At 39.5% G+C, this 17172-nt stretch overlaps 2 protein-coding genes across 2 annotated transcripts; one reads left to right on the top strand and one right to left on the bottom strand.

The window, feature by feature from the left end:
* Positions 1-619: 619 nt before the first annotated feature.
* On the bottom strand, positions 620-2249 carry LOC118414368 (kinesin-like protein KLP2). The gene is made up of 3 exons (XM_035818395.1): positions 1937-2249; positions 1409-1541; positions 620-721 (listed from the first exon to the last, which is right to left on the bottom strand). The coding sequence occupies exons 1-3, from the start codon at positions 2023-2025 to the stop codon at positions 620-622; spliced, it is 324 nt and encodes a 107-aa protein (XP_035674288.1). The 5' UTR covers positions 2026-2249.
* An 82-nt stretch (positions 2250-2331) lies between these two features.
* Positions 2332-15553, top strand: LOC118414300 (xaa-Pro aminopeptidase 1-like). The gene is made up of 23 exons (XM_035818258.1): positions 2332-2498; positions 4181-4309; positions 4436-4548; positions 4947-5002; positions 5149-5189; positions 6462-6513; positions 6643-6786; positions 7126-7221; positions 7427-7508; positions 7883-8013; positions 8241-8320; positions 8783-8869; positions 9300-9350; positions 9528-9586; positions 10026-10103; positions 10933-11004; positions 11974-12034; positions 12215-12284; positions 12634-12738; positions 13101-13172; positions 13520-13596; positions 14433-14531; positions 14752-15553. The coding sequence occupies exons 2-23, from the start codon at positions 4193-4195 to the stop codon at positions 14869-14871; spliced, it is 1863 nt and encodes a 620-aa protein (XP_035674151.1). The 5' UTR covers positions 2332-2498; positions 4181-4192; the 3' UTR covers positions 14872-15553.
* The last annotated feature ends 1619 nt before the right edge of the window (positions 15554-17172 follow it).

The following is a 17172-nucleotide window of genomic DNA, read 5'->3' as shown; positions in this document are numbered from 1 at the left end:
CTTATCATAATAACTTTATTACACAACAATTGTACAAGCCACAAGGTACAAAGTATGGCTTATAATATGTGACAGGGACAGTTTTCATGTGAAAAATATGCGTAACCCTTTGTCAATCTTAAATATTGCTTATCTTCCATTGATACGCCCGAAGATCGTGGATAATGTGACAGGGGTATGAGAAAACCTCAGACACAAACTGTAAATTCATTCAGTAGTGTTTATGCTTGCTGTACTTAAATTGCAGGCATGGCAAAAATCAAGAGAGAAATCCACCAAAGACATCTCCACACATTGGATCCAAAAATTTTATCTTTTGACATCTATATCTTCCTCCGATATTACAGTACAATCTACAAAATGTTCAGTTTTAAGGTTCAAGGGTTGTGTATACCTATAGACCATATACAGTGGAAGCCAGTTAATTGCACGTCGGATAAACGCACACTTCGGTCAATAGCACGGAATCCCAAAATCCCGTGGCGGTGCGGTCCAACTTGGTAACTCCGCATTATCGCACACGCCGGATAATTGCACGGGATTCGCCGGCAAATTGGGTGTGCAATTAAGCGGCTTCGACTGTATCTAAAAAGAACTTGTGAATGGTGAAAACGAAGACTTACGCAAAAACCGTACAGTTATAGCCCTCAAGGACTTCATCCAGTAGGGGCATGACAACTTCTTTGTAAACATCTACCTGTTTGGAGTTGGGGTTGAAGGCCTGTAAAAGTCAACAGTTGTACATGTGATACACAAGCACAAATTCTTATGTTCATCAATCATCATCCTACTTCCTTGCAGGATTGCTAGTTATATCAGAATTCTGACTATCTCCAATTTGGTTGTTAATGGCCACAGGGGGATATGCAGTCACTCACTTTGATTAACTTTTGCCTATGTAGGCCCAATTTACATTTGTCATTCTAAATTAAGTACTACATAATAGTCCACTACACAACATACTAGTAGTCCATTTCTGACACTTTTTCTATCAAACTAGTTTTACTTCTACAGTAGTACTAGTAGTTATGGCTACATGTTTCTAACTAACTTGTCACTTTGACACAAGTACAACTATAAGTACAATGTATTTTCCATTTTGGTATATTTTAGTCATATTCAAAGGGAAAAAATTCTTTTTTTCTTCTTCTTCCAAAATCAGGTGAAAATTAAAGAGCGTGTGGTGTCACCCATAAGAATTAAGATTTACTTGCTGTGGTCTTACCTATAAATCAATGACTTGTACTCTACTCTAGTCTAAATCTAATGAAAAATCAATGTAGTACATCAACTTTACAACAAACTGTCCGATTAGATGGCAAGCATCTTGGTGGCAACATGTTCTGATTATATTAAATGTGCAAAAGTATTAAAGGAATACCCTGTACATAACTACAAGTATACAAACCCTGTCAAATGAGAACTTTTTGGTGCTGTGACCGCCAAATCCTGGTTCCTTTGTGGCCACAGACACTTCCCTGTGGTTTTTGACGTCTATGATGCTGTGCGATCCTTTCGACTTCTCACTCTGGTTCAATGGTCTGTAAAATCACACCGATAGATACCAGAAAATCAATCTATGATATGTTTCAGAAGATATATTCTGAATACTTTTACTCAGCTGCATGCTACATGTTACCCTACAAAAAGTACAACAGAAGAGAATTGAAAATACAGCTGGCATCAATAAATAGCTGTGGTAAATAACTTAGACATAACATACATGGAAAAAGATGGCATTCCAGTTATTCCAGTCATCTTGTAAAAAAACAACAACAGTTGAACGTTTAAGTTTTTAACGTTATGTTTGAACATATATTCGTTACAGTTTTTGACAGGAGTCGGAGAACCATAATTTCAGGTAAGGTGGAATTCTCAGGCGGAATGAGGCTGCCATATAAATGACAAAATTAATTAAGCAGTGTTTTGTCCGTACCTGACTCGAACCATGACTTGGATATTAGATTCTCGGGGTGCGCCATTGCTGCTGCCTCCACTGGCCGACTTCTGTCTACTACTCGCCATTTTCCACCGTCTTTTCAAAAACCTGCACTGTGGCCGAAAAGACTCTCAGCGAGGTCGGAATCACCTTAACTGCCAAGTAAGACGCTTGCTAGCTCGAACTTTTCTGCAAAGACCTAGAAGAAAAGGTTTTGAATCACATTCAGTGTGCCTTTGGCAAAATAAAGCTGAAGACACGGTTATGAGACGAGGATACTGAGCTAGGTAGTCCTGCAGACTGCAAATCTGGCGGTTGAAGCTACTTAGAAAATTTAAATCCCCCGGATGTTGAGGAGTTGACCAATCAGGGCGCAGCTCTCGGGTCATGACCTGCGAACTGGTTCTTGGGTAGTTTACAACATGGCCGACGGTTTGTAAATATTTGTAGCTGTTCATCGGGAAATAACATAATAAACTTGAATCTACCTCCTGTTTTTAAAACCCACAACCGTGGTGTGAGCTTCGTACTGTTTTTGATCACCACTGGAAACGATCAGGTAGGCTTGTGTTCATGCGTCGAGAAGTGTCCAACCAAAGTGGGGTTCGCTTAAAAGGCTGGGCTGTCTACCAGGCCAGGCTACCTGGCCTGTCTACCTGGCCTGGCTATCACGTCAGGCTACACAGATCCCCCCATTCATACCCCCATCATGTGGCACTCAGCCAAAATAGCTGATTGACAGGCATAGTAATTGCTAATTTTCAACCCTGCCAGTGTCCACTGGCTGGACCCTTGGGAAAGTGTCTGGGAGGCCTTCCTTGCAGCTGTCAGGAACACATTCAAGTACTGTACCAGTACTGTGTTCGGTAAATGCTTTAGGGTGTTATACCTAGAAAACAGAGGTCCTGGGTTCAAATCCTTTGACATGTCACAAAATCTGTTAACAGTACTTTCCCCACTCCAACTTGTACAAGGGGGTTGGAGAGATTATTGTCAGTGGAAGGAGAGGATTGGGCTCTGTCCTGGACACAAAAATTGTACAGTGGATAACAATCCACAGCCTCAAAAATGCTATGAGACTACTAAGAAATGTGTATGTCAACATGGCATACTAGCATAGAGAACAAGGAGGTACATGTAATCATACAGTACCCCCCTTGGTCAATACAAGTTTAGCTTTACAGTGAGCAAGTGATTTATGCTCTCCCTTCTTGTTGCACAAGCTGAGATAGTTTCTGTTCTAGAAGATAGATATTCAATAAAGAAACAAATTTCTGTTGCTGGCAAGCCCATTCTTACACACACACACACACACACATTTACACACCCACAAACATACACAAACACAGTGCTGGTACTTGTGTTCCTGACATGCTGCAAGCAAGGCCTCCCAGACACATTCCCAAAGGGCCCAGCCAGTGGTGGACAGGGCAACCTTGGTGTCACTGGCACTAGCAGGGTTGGAGATCAGCAATTACTATGCCTGTCAATCAGCTATTTTGGCTGAGTGCCATATGATGGGGCTATGAATGGGGGGATCTGAGTAGCCTGACGTGATAGCCAGGCCAGGTAGACAGGCCAGGTAGCCTGGCCTGGTAGACAGCCCAGCCTTTTAAGCGAACCCACCAAAGTGCTGCATGCTGTGTGGTACCTAACGTTATCGCGTGGCCGTGATAATTTGTCCAGAAAATTATTTTCGAAGCATTATGTTGAGTCGGCGAGATAGTATAATTTGAATTTACCTGAATGTAGAGCAGAGTAGACATAGTGCATGTATAGTGGTTTGGATTTTTTTACCGCCCCTTGATAACTGAGGGGATGGGATATCATTTCATAGATATCAATAGAAATGGTATCAATTATGCAAATGCTTTAATTTGTACAATTGATAAACAGATAAGTACCAAGGTTACTCCAATCCAGTGGTAAAAATATAAACATCAAATTAATGGTAAATTCATTCCTGTGGCATTTGAAAGTGAAAGAAATCCTTGAGAATATGCTGCAATGCCCTTCTTTGCTAAGATACAAATGTATGACATTCATACTTTGAGTTGAACTTTGCATCTACTATTTATACATAAACATCCTATTCATGATTGCATAGTGGACTTGGCTGAAATTTGGCGTGTCAGTTGTCAAAGAGGGTATCAAATCAAACCCATACTGCAAACACCATAATTACTTCATGGAGGTTGTGTCCTAAACTACTGACTCTTGCTTTGTTTTCCGTTCATTTAGACATTTAGCAAGATGACTGCAAAGAATACGACTGCCCTGCTGCAGCGCCTGCGGGCTGCAATGAAGAACAACCAGTACGTCTGTGAGAAGCTGAATGCCTACATCATACCATCAGGAGATGCGCACCATGTATGTTTGAATTCACAATGTTTTCTGGCTTTTTAAGCCTGGAATAACAGTCCTTTTTCAGAAATAGATAATCATTATTTACAGTCATCATCATAATACCATCATTGGATGTCTCCTTCTTTTCAGAGTGAGTACATTTCTCCCTGTGACATGAGACGGGCGTTTATCTCGGGTTTTACTGGCTCAGCGGGAACAGCTATTGTCACAGACAATCATGCAGCTATGTGGACCGATGGAAGGTAATCCGTATTCTGATACAACTGAATTAAACTTAACCTTGTACAATATAAATGTGCTTCATCCTTCAGGAACCAAATTTGTACAAGGCACTGGATACAGGGTAGTTGAATCATTCCATATTGGTATTACATTTCTGGGCTTGTTGTCTTAAACAAATTTTCTTCTCTAGACTCCTCTCTGTATCTCTGGCTACTTCTAATTTTCTTCTGTGACAGATCAATGAATTACTCTTTAATCTTCATTTATTCCAGCATTTGCATGTGTGGTCTTTTGCAGAAGTTATGGTTAGCAAAACTGCTTCAGACCAGAGTGTTAGGAATTGAAATCTCTGCTTATCAATGTAATGATCTCATTCTTAAATGTGCACTGGACATATTAATATTGCTTGTCTTTATAGATATTTCCTGCAGGCTGACCAGCAGATGGACCGGAACTGGACCCTGATGAAAATGGGTAAGAGTTTTTTTCTTCTTGTACTATCGTCAGGTGTTTCCCAATTTCCATGATAATAGACATGCATCTTGAATTTCTCACAGTCAGTCAATATGCAAACATGTATTTAACACCTTACTAAAGTTTAACAAATTGTCTTGCTGTAGGAATGTCCAAAACACCTTCCCAAGAAGACTGGCTTGTAAAGGTATGTAGAATTAACTGGTTGTCCTTGTGACATAGAAATGTATACTAGTATGTCACGACATATGTCACAGTAGAGATCACGATCCAGTAGAATCGCCGATTCTCCTAGGAGAAACTCCGATCCAATATCAAATGATGCTAAGATGGAGGAAACAGCAATAATTTTTTTGATAAACAATGATTTTATTTAGTATTAATGCAAACCTACTAACTCATTACCAACTACACTCAAGCCTACTTGTGTCACTTCTACAATGTTAACTTCACCGGAGACTACCACACTAGAGTCACTTCTGCAACTTAACTCAAGGTACACTATAGTATATAGCATCACCATCATTCATGGTAAATTTCATGTATGTTTTCTGATAAAGTAATTTTTGATTAAGTAATTTCAGATTAGGTAGTCGCAAAAATCTTATAATTTGTGAAAGACACCAACACGTCATCAAACAATGTCATCATCATCATCATCATCATCGGTCGGCAATGTCATTATGCAAATTTCATGGCTTTTGATGAAGAGCAGTAACAACTGTAAAGTCGCCATACAGGTGTCAAAAGATCAAGCAGAGTTTCAAGATATTACTCACAATTTCACACCTATTGAGTACATTTCACCAGTCAGACTTGTACTGAATCATTTCACAGAAGAACAATAAGCATTGTTAAGTGATCAACAGGTGTCAAAATACAGTAGCAGAAGTGACTCTAGTGTGGTAGTCTTCGGTGAAGTTAACATTGTAGAAGTGACATAAGTAGGCTTGAGTGTTGTTGGTAATGAGTTAGTAGGTTTGCATTAATACTAAATAAAATCATTGTTTATCAAAAAGATTATTGCTGTTTCCTTCATCATTTGAGTTTGGATCAGAGTTACTCCTAGGAGAGATCCCGATCGCAATCTGTACTAGTAGAATTGCAGATTGTCCTAGGACAGATCCCAATTGCAGTCTGTTTCCTATATCTTAGCATCATTTGAGTTTGGATCGGAGTTTCTCCTAGGAGAAACTCCGATCGCGATCTCTCCTAGGAGAATCAGGATTCTACTGGATCGTGATCTCTACTGTGACATATACATGTATTTGATAATTTGCATGGAAATGATATGTCACAAAAGAAAAAGATTGACCAAGACGTTGAAATCATTAAGCTGCTGTGTTACACCAAAGGACAGTTATACTGGCTGTATAGGTAGAGATACAGATATCATGGAAATATGAATAAAGATTTGAACACAGTGTTTTTGTTTACATTTGTTTCCTGTTTATTTTAGGTTCTCCCTGAGGGTGCAAGAGTTGGAGTGGACCCATTCCTCCTGTCCATAGGTGGGGACATTCAGAAAGTATTGTTTCAGTCATTTTTGCAAAGGAGGAACTTGGTGCATACTGAATGTCTATAAATCTGCATCTGTGTTTTTTTTCTGCTGTTAAAGCTGTTTTTTTTAATGTTTACAGAAGAATGGAAAAGATTGTCAAGCAAACTGGAATCATCTGGGCACAAACTGGTTGCAGCTGACCAGAACCTGGTTGACTTGGTCTGGGATGACCGGCCTGAACCACCCTCCAATCCACTGATGGTGCTAAGTACAAAGTACACAGGTATGTGACAGTGGAAAACTATCAGAGGTTATGCTTGCTGTACTAATTAGATAGGTAGCCCTTCCAATGGGATCTTTGGAGAGAGGTCCCATGTTTGAGGAGAGCTACACCCCAAAAGTAATAATGAATCCACTGCCCTCACAGATAAAAGTATGGCCTGATCCAGTGTGAGTGAAAACAGACCTATGTGTCTAATCCTTATCAGATTCTTGTACAAAACTGATGCGTTATTAAGTTTAAGATGGTTTAGCTTGTTTCCTATCTGTCAGCCACTGAAGGGAGTCTTCTGTATTGTTAGTACTAACCTATCTAGACTGTTTTTCTGGTATTGATGATCAGGTTGTCCATGGCAAGACAAAGTTCGTCAGGCACGGGACCAGATGCAGGAGAAGGGAGCTGCTGTCCTGGTGGTCACTGCCCTGGATGAGGTGGCATGTGAGTCTATCTACATCATATACATTTTGCTTGGTATGATAACTCAGTGTCAGTGTGAGCATCTATGCAAGAATTCTTCTAAGTCTGCAATTGTTGAAGTTTCCTAATTAAGTGGCTAGAAGTAGCCAACAAATATATTGATGAGTTTGGTTTAAGCAATGGTATGTCAGAGCAGAACAGTTATGTATTGCTTCTTTTGTTCAAGGGCTTTTTAACCTGAGAGGCTCAGACATTGACTTCAACCCAGTCTTCTTCTCCTATGCCATGATCGGGAAGGAGTATGTCAAGTAAGCCTGTCACATTGCTTACATTTCCTGTTTATGGAATAAAATGTTCATGTCTATAGCAGGCTGAACTGTACAGAAACCCACTCTACTTGTTGTTAATTTCTAAAATCTAATTACTATTGGTAAGGATAGTTTTAGTCCTTCAAATATGGTAGCTGTCAGTCTTCTGTTTCATTTAGGACAGCCACAACTCATCATCTTAAAAGAGTTCATCTTAAAAAACTCTTCTTAATAGCAGTTAGGTATCTCTTGGTGTTTGGTAGTTCTAAAGTCCATTCACAATGCATCTTGATGTTTTTACCTTTCAGTATATGAATCATATGTTACACCAGTCTTCCGAAAATGTGACAGAATATATAATACCCCTCCTCCAGGCTCTTTATTGATGAATCCAAGTTGGACAATGCTGCTCGAGTCCACCTGATGTTGGATGCAGACAAGAATACGGAGGATTACATGAAGGTGGAGATCTTCCCATATGATGACATCATTGCTCAGCTGAAAGGTGAAAAATCTGGAAGCCTCTTGATAAGAAATGTTGTATTTTGCAAAAAGTTATCCATTGTTGTGCCCTATTTACCACGCATAGAAAAAAAGGTGCTGAAAGAATCATATAAAATGATAAGCTTATAAGCTGTGTATCCTCACCACTCTGTCACTTGTTGTATGATTTACCAAGGACAGTAAAACCAAGATTAGCATATCCTCACCGCACTGTGTTGCTATGACTAGTGTCATGTCAGGAGGTGGGGAAGGAGAAGATATGGCTGAGTGACAGGGGGAGTGCTGCACTGGGCAATTTAGTTCCTGATGTGAGTATTCCAGCTCAACAATTTGCACCAATGGACAAATGTCTTCTACTTGTGGACTATTGTATTCTGTAAGACACATTGGGCGGGCTACTTAAGCAGGTAATTTGCCATGCAGTGTATGTAACTTGTAAGACTTATACTTTCAGTTGATTGTATGCTACAGAAAGATGGCAAAATTTCTTTTGGCAAACAAAACTTGTATTGTACCATTATCTGCCTTCTGTCTTGGTGCTGTTGTTTTTTTATAATGAAATAGGTCTAATTAAGTGTGTGAAGCATGAGGTACTCTCAGATCGACTAAAACAACTTTGCAGAAATATTTTAAGTAGGACCTGATCATACATGTATTTGTCTGCATTATTGGCATCACTTCTTAAGGTTGATAATACATTCTTGTTACCATTTGCAAAAGAATTGTCTTTGTCTTGGTTACAGAGTATCAAATGCATTTTTATCTTACAGAATATGAGACTAACCCAGCAGTCTCCTCTATGTCTGAACAAAGCCAAGAAGAATGACACAGAAATCAAGTGTATGAGGAGAGCCCATGTGAGTCTTGAAACTGTTATCTCCCTGCTTTACCTGTTTCCTTTATACTCCAAGTGATCATTCCCATTGACATGCCCATTTGGTAAAAATGTTCATATGCAAAAGAGATAGGCAGAAGTGCAAAGATTTGACTGAAGTGAAGCCGAATATGTCTATTTGAAATATGTCGTATAGCATAGGGTTCTGAAATTATAACATATTAATCATGGACATTGGTTTTCTATGCTATGCCTAGTAAATAAGAAAAATACCCATTTTAATGTTTTACTGTACATATTGTAATATTGCAAAACTGTTTGTGAGTCCCTGGTCTTAATACTTCCTTTGCCAGTATAACATGATCAGATAAATGTAGTTGCTTCAAATTGAATTAGGAAAAATTGCAGTAGTGTTTCTATTCTCACAATGTTTTCTTCTCTATATTCTGCAGGTGAAAGATGCTGTTGCCTTATGTGAATATTTTGCTTGGCTGGAAAAAGAGGTATGTATAAATATTGTAAACATCAGTGGACACTCTCAGTGATTGGTGGGCATTTTTTCATGATGTTGGAGCATTATTATGTGGGCATTTCTGCCTCATTGTAGAGCTTGATGGCTAAGCTCCATACATACAGTAGAGCAGTATCATGGTTGGTCACATGACTGATCTCTTACCCAGGTTCCTAAGGGTGAGCTGAATGAGGTGACAGCAGCAGACAGACTGGAGCAGTTCAGGAGGTCAGCGGTGTCCTCACTTTGCAGTATGATCATTAGCTAATTCCAGCCACTCTTTAGTGACTTAACTAAGAGCGTCATCACAGGTTCACTACATATCAAACCATTGTGAGAACTTGAAGACATGTTAGTGTCTATTTCTTCCCATCTGTATCTTTTTTTAAACTGCAAAGGTTTGTACACACATGTTATGAAAGATGGTCAGCTGCAGGTAGATAACATTAGACTAATTTTTTGCAAAATGGAAGAAGCAGCCCCTAAGGAGACATTTGTAATCTTTACCTCTACATCTGGATTGCCTAGCCCAGTGCAAAAATCACTAACACCATCTTACCAGGGACTATAACGTTAGAAAGAGCAATACATTTACCTGATACAGTTGATTGCAAGATGAAATCATTCTTTGTTTAATGTGTATCTTATTTCTTCACTTTTGTTGCAGAGAGCAGGAGGACTTTGTTAGCCTTAGTTTTGACACTATTTCGGGAGTTGGGTCCAATGGTGCTATTATCCACTACAGGTAATGCATATGACACCATTATCATTACCAGTGCTTATTAGTATGCCATGTACTTGTGTTGTACAGTCATGTGGGACCTCGTGGCGCATGTTCGGCTCGAGACCGAGAGGTGGCGGGTTCGAATCAGCCTGCTGTGTCATCGATCTTGTGCCCTTGGGAAAGGCACTTTACACGACTTTCCTCACTTAACTCAGGTGTAAATGAGTACCTAGCTGCAACTAGTGGCAGTGGCAGGCCTTTGTGGCCGAGACAGGCCTTAGGGGCATGTTTGTGCATGACGCACCCGCGATGACACGAGTCGGGGGTAGGAGGAACCCCTTGCATCCTTGGTCGGAAGTCCTCCTAGGAGACGGATACTCCGAACAACAAAGCTGCATTTGCTGGAGCCGCCTCACACGTTGCATACAGTTGCCCCTGTGAAACATGTTAGTGCTCCAATAGACGAGAGGGTGGAGAAGGAATTGCACACCCCTCCTTCACCATAAAAAGTCATGTGCAGGTCAGGCAAACAGGCAAATGCCTGTCTGCTTGCTCATCTGTCGAATCGTCAGGAGAATAAAAAATAAAAATGAACAACCTTGTGTTGTCTCTATTATTAACTGTATTACAGGGTGTCCCAAGGTGTTTAAGTCATGATTTATGACATTTTACGTTTTTACATTTGGTATTTGAGTTGTATGGTTATCTTTCATCTTTTGTACTTCATGTGAAAAGTACTTTGCCTGTAATGTTAGAGTATTCCAATGTACATATATTAATTATGCGTGTTTCAGTTCATCTGATCATGTGCAGTTGATCAGCATCAATATCTGCTGTTTCTTTAACACAGGCCCTGCAAGGAGACTGCCAAAACCCTGACAACCCAGGAGCTCTATCTGTGTGACTCAGGCGCTCAGTACAGGTGAGTACAGTACCAGGGACTCAGTCATTAGTGCCCTGTCAAATATAAAACTATTAATGTATGTACGTTTTTGTCAGGAATTAAATTATCAGGGTACTGGCAGGTGTTCAAGTGACTTTGTGGCAGGTGTTCAAGTGACTTTGTGGCAGGTGTTCAAGTGACTTTCTGACAGGTGTTAAACTGACTTTCTGACAGGTGTTAAACTGACTTCCTGACAGGTGTTAAACTGACTTTGTGACAGGTGTTAAACTGACTTTCTGACAGGTGTTAAACTGACTTTGTGACAGGTGTTAAACTGACTTTCTGACAGGTGTTAAACTGACTTTCTGACAGGTGTTAAACTGACTTTGTGACAGGTGTTCAAGTGACTTTCTGACAGGTGTTAAACTGACTTTCTGACAGGTGTTAAACTGACTTCCTGACAGGTGTTAAACTGACTTCCTGACAGGTGTTAAACTGACTTTCTGGCAGGTATTCAAGTGACTTTGTGACAGGTGTTAAACTGACTTTCTGACAGGTGTTAAACTGACTTCCTGACATGTGTTAAACTGACTTCCTGACAGGTGTTAAACTGACTTTCTGGCAGGTGTTCAAGTGACTTTGTGACAGGTGTTAAACTGACTTTCTGACAGGTGTTAAACTGACTTTGTGACAGGTGTTAAACTGACTTTCTGACAGGTGTTAAACTGACTTTCTGACAGGTGTTAAACTGACTTTCTGACAGGTGTTAAACTGACTTGCTGACAGGTGTTAAACTGACTTCCTGACAGGTGTTAAACTGGCTTTGTAATAGGTGTTTAACTGGCAGCCTACTGATTTTGCATTGGGTGTTAAACTGTCAGGGTGTCTACATCTGTGAATCAATTTGGCTGGAAATAAAGAGTATATTGAAGTCAAGATTGTATATATAGATGCCGCTTGTAACACAAATATTGTACCAGACAGTTAACCATATATTTTACTACACAGAGATGGTACAACAGATGTCACAAGGACTGTGCACTTTGGGACTCCATCACAGCATGAAAAGGTTGGTCAGGATGGTTTCTCTCTAAGACTTCTGTTTTAATGAGCAGCAGCATCTGTTGTTGACTTTACATGTGTAAAGTAGAAGTAGAACTTTGATGCACATGAGGTAACAGTTGTGACTTGAGGTTTTCTGAAACCAGGAGAAAGGTGACTATAAGTTGTGTGTCTTTTTCTTCTACAGGAGTGCTTCACCAGGGTACTGAAGGGTCACATTGGTCTCTCTAGTGCAGTTTTCCCCAATGGGATCAAGGGTAAATCTATCTTATAAATAGTATCTTGAATGAAGTAGCAAAGTTGGGAATGGAAACTATTTTCATTTTGACGTTTGGTAAGTACAAATGTATACGACTATGGTAAGTTATGTATGTAATTTTCTGTGGATTATTAAAGAGGTCTGGACAAACTATGTCATTTTATCAAAATAGTAAATGAATGGTTACATTCCATACTTACTAAGCTATGAATCATACTTGTGGTTGGACATGCAGGGTTTACTCAAAACAGCTGCTGCAGTGTGCCTGCGAAGTTGTTTAGCCTGTACCATGGTCCATACACATGCATGTAATGTTTAAGCTATAGATGTCCTGTTGTTATGACCAGGCCACCAGTTAGACACCCTGGCCCGGCAGCACCTGTGGGATGTAGGGCTGGAGTATCTCCACGGCACCGGGCACGGCGTGGGAGCCTTCCTCAACGTGCACGAAGGTACAGCTGGTCTAGTCTGTGTACAAACAGTGGCGTGTAGTCATGCATTTTATTCTAAACTATAATGTAAGGATAGATGTTGTTACAAATTACTATGCCAAACTCATGAGGGACCATGCTTATGCTTTGCTCTATTTTCATCGAGAACATACCACAATAGTTTGTAGAATGATGTAAAGGACTGCTGGTCATTTAACACATATTTCTATCATATTCGTGTACAATTCAGTGCAACTCATTCTTTCCTTCTTGTTACTTGATGGACATATGTTTGTAAGCAAAGTATGAAGTACTGCTGTATGCAGTGTAAATGTGCCTACCTAATGAACGCATCATAATTAAATTGTCTGTATCATTCACAGGTCCCTGTGGCATCAGTGCCAGGTTGTCCCTTACAGAGTCCACATTGGAAGCAGGCATGATTGTCACTGATGGTAAGTTGTGGATTTCTTGCTCTTGGTTTATCTTCAATTGTCAATGAACCCCTCAGATAGTGGACAGAAACACCAAAACATAGCTGAGAGACATCATGTATGATGTAGATATAATCTCAGAAACGAAACCTGAGCATATCACTTAATAAGTGAAATAATTATCCATGATATGCTCAGGTAACTGTCCTTAAGATCTTGAGTTTCATAATTCAGTAATGGGCAGGTTTCACAGGAAATGTCTGTAGCATAGCATATCATGGAAACCAGTCCCTTAGGATGAATTAGGTACCTTGAAATGTGTTTATATACAGTTTAACTGATACAACTGTCTTTTTTTTCCGCACCAGAGCCAGGCTATTATGAGGATGGAGCATTTGGCATCAGGATAGAGAATGTTGTCCTTGTCAAGCCAACTGAAACAAAGGTACATTCATTGTGTATGAATAGTGGATCATTTCTGTGGATACAGTGTTCTTTGGGGTTTTACTATTTCTACGTAAGGCCACACCAATTTAATTTCTTGGTTCACAGATTTTTTCATAAAAAATATGGAGCGAGAGGGCGAAATAAAAATAAAAATTGTAAAATGGTTGGGGTAAAGGTAACGGCTAATCCAAAACATAAAGAAAAAAAGTTTTCAGCTTGAAAAAAGTACAAAAACACCTGTACCCACACTTTAAGGAGCTTATAATATAAAGGCAGGGCTCGAAATACTTTTTCCTGCATACCTGCACTGGTGCAGGTGGCATTGAAAAATACCTGCACCAGACAAATTTTATCTGCACCACTCTGAATTTAGGAAGTATGGATCATACTAAAATTGTTCTGGAACCATTGCAATATTTCTTTTTTCACTTTACAGGTGGTAACAGTCAATGCTGCTAATAACAATCCACATAAACCCTGGACCAGTACATAGACCAGTGCAGGTTAGGTGCAGGTAGACACCAGAAATACCTGCACAGCTCCAATTTTACCTGCACTAACCTGCATATGCAGGTGGTATTTTGAGCCCTGAAAGGCCAATTTGCTACACCAGAAAGTTGGTGAATGGTTTCATTAATGGTGAAAATTTGCTGAGTGGTAATTTTTATTTTTATTTTTTCCCCAAAAAATAGGAGCGAGCGAATCCGTGAACCAAGAAATTAAATCGGTGTGGACTAACAGAAGAATTAATAGTATTCTAGTGCCTTGTCATGGAATATTCCTTAATATAGAATGAGATATCTATAATCATTCTGTTTCTTTTTTCTGTTTCAGTTCAACTTCAAAAACAAAGGTTTCTTGACATTTGAACCCCTCACCCTCGCTCCCATCCAAAGCAAATTGCTGGAACCCAGTATGCTGACAGAGAAGGAGGTACATTTATATGGACCATAGATTCCATAGCTCTCTCAAAGTATTACCTAGTTTCTACCAATTCATCTCAAATGTTGGTTCTTTCACATGGTAGACAGTATCAGCAGATAGAAACAATCCAGTTGGGCCATAAGATTTCTCTTTACCCTTTTCCTAGGAAAAGTACAGGTAGCAAAATGACAAACATTTAACATGACTTCTGTGGTCCCCTCCCCCACAGGTAAGCTGGCTGGATGACTACCACACCACCTGCAGAGAGGTTGTTGGGAAGGAGCTGGAGTTGCAGGGCAGAACCGAAGCTCTGCAGTGGCTTTTAAGAAACACACAAACTCTGGGCTAATTGGAGGTCCATGGAGCAGAATTTTACAGAAGTGCAAGTCATGGAAGACTTGTACCAGTACCTGCTGTTGCCAGTTTTAGCTTGTGGCACAAGAATGACTACGACACAAATGTGCATGAGGTGTTTTGAAGTGCACTGAAAATCTTATTCCTCAAGGCAGAATTTTAGACATTTGCTGCAGAATTTCGTTTCAACGTCTTTTTAGTAGCATTCGAAATATGTAACCATTGATTGAATCTTACATTGCAGCATGCAGTTGTATGCAATTGTATAAGCAAACTATTTCCTAGAATAATGTATGCTACATAAATAGATCAGCTAACTACTACAGTCAAAACTGTCTATAGCGGCCACTCAAGGGACTGATCAAAATTGGCCACTATAGCTAGGTGGCCACTATAGAGAAACTGCTAATTAATTGACCACAAGCAATAAGTTACACATGGTTTTAGTGACCATTGATCTTTCATCACATAATACAGTACTATACATGTACTGCAATGATTGTTACACTATATATATGTATTAAGAAAACAAAAGCTAAAGAAAAGTTTTAAATGTTCTACAGTTGAGATTGTCTGAAGAGACCGGTATTGTCATATTTTTGGATCCTTCGGCTTTGATCCTTTCATACTTCGCCGTCCGTGTGTTCCCGCTCGTGTTCACACATCAGATTCCCCCATTAGGCCACACCAATTTAATTCCTTGGTTCACGGATTCGCTCGCTCCTATTTTTTGGAAAATAAAATAAAAATAAAAATTACCACTCAGCAAATTTTCACCATTAATGAAACCATTCACCAACTTTCTGGTGTAGCAAATTGGCCTTTATATTATAAACTCCTTAAAGTGTGGGTACAGGTGCTGTTACTGTACAATAATAGTGTTTTTGTACTTTTTTCAAGCTGAAAACTTTTTTTCTTTATGTTTTGGATTAGCCGTTACCTTTACCCCAACCATTTTACAATTTTTATTTTTATTTTTATTTCGCCCTCTCGCTCCATATTTTTTATGAAAAAATCCGTGAACCAAGAAATTAAATTGGTGTGGCCTTATGCTAATGTGGTACTCATTAGAAAATCCTGTCATTTTAGACTTATCTCTTAATAAATGTAACAATAAAATCCACTATAGTCTGAAGTTCATATCATTTTACCTGAGTGTGTAACAGCTTATTTGGAATGTTTTTGTAATGTGAATTAACTTCAGCGATAGTGTATTAGAATGTAACTTTACCACAATTTACCTCCGCAATAATGGTATCGTTGACCTTATACATTTATGACCTCGTTTGTTGGCGGGTAGGTAGTTTTGTTTTGAAAATAAAGAGGTTTTAAATGCGGCGTAGGGTGATGATACGGCCGCTGTATGGCCGAACGCGTGCCGGACCGTAGATCAGCCGTTCGTGTGGCTGTAATCGGCAGACCAGAAAGTGTGGCCGCTAAGCGTACTACTGTAGTATTTCTTAATCATTACGAATCCAAGGGACAGACAAAAAGTGACCACTATGGCCAGGTGGCCGGTATGCAAAGGTGGCCGCTAATACAGGTTTGACTGTATATCTATATTGGTTTAAGGTTTATAAGAGGCTTTATGTTTGGACAAGGATATGTTCTGCCTGTGTTTAAGAATTTGTGCCATGATAGGTAGTACATGTACTACACATGAGAAATTTCATAACAACAGGCAAATAAATGGCTTGGATTTAATCTTTTTTTTTAGATTCTAAGTCTACTTTGTAATAGTTGCTAAGGTTTATGACATACAGGATTATTACTGGTAGTAGTCCTGTTTGCCTCCACTGCAATTAAAGATTGTTGTTTTAATATTTGTGTTATACATGGTCAACTTTTTAATGCTTTCCCATTAGATTACTGCAAATGCAGGAATATTTGTGGTGGTTTTATATTTGGGTTTTTTTTTTTGCGGTGACCACTTCACTGCAAACTCAAAACCAGAGCAAAATGTTCTGTCTTGTCCCCTCCTGCCCATGTCCAAGTGTTACATGTATGTACTATACACTGTACAGTATAATTGTGTGTTGGAGGTGCCTTTTAGGGTGAAGACACTCAAGTGTGGTATGCCCTTGATCTCCATAGTAGACTTCAACCTTGTGACTTTTCTGCAAAGGTAGATGTAGCTGTTCTTCCCTTTTAACATTAAATACAAATTCATTGACAAGTGCTATTTATCCAGAGGGGTCAATAACAGTAGATGTGGTCAGTAACAGATCTACAGTATGGCCAATTGGCAATTGTTCTATCTGTAGCACCCTGGCCCAGTCACTAGTACATTGTAGGT

Source organism: Branchiostoma floridae, chromosome 4 (genome assembly GCF_000003815.2).
Source record: "Branchiostoma floridae strain S238N-H82 chromosome 4, Bfl_VNyyK, whole genome shotgun sequence".
Lineage (NCBI taxonomy): Eukaryota > Metazoa > Chordata > Leptocardii > Amphioxiformes > Branchiostomatidae > Branchiostoma > Branchiostoma floridae.
Note: the sequence above shows the minus strand (reverse complement) of the source record. Positions and strands in the feature narration are given on the sequence as shown.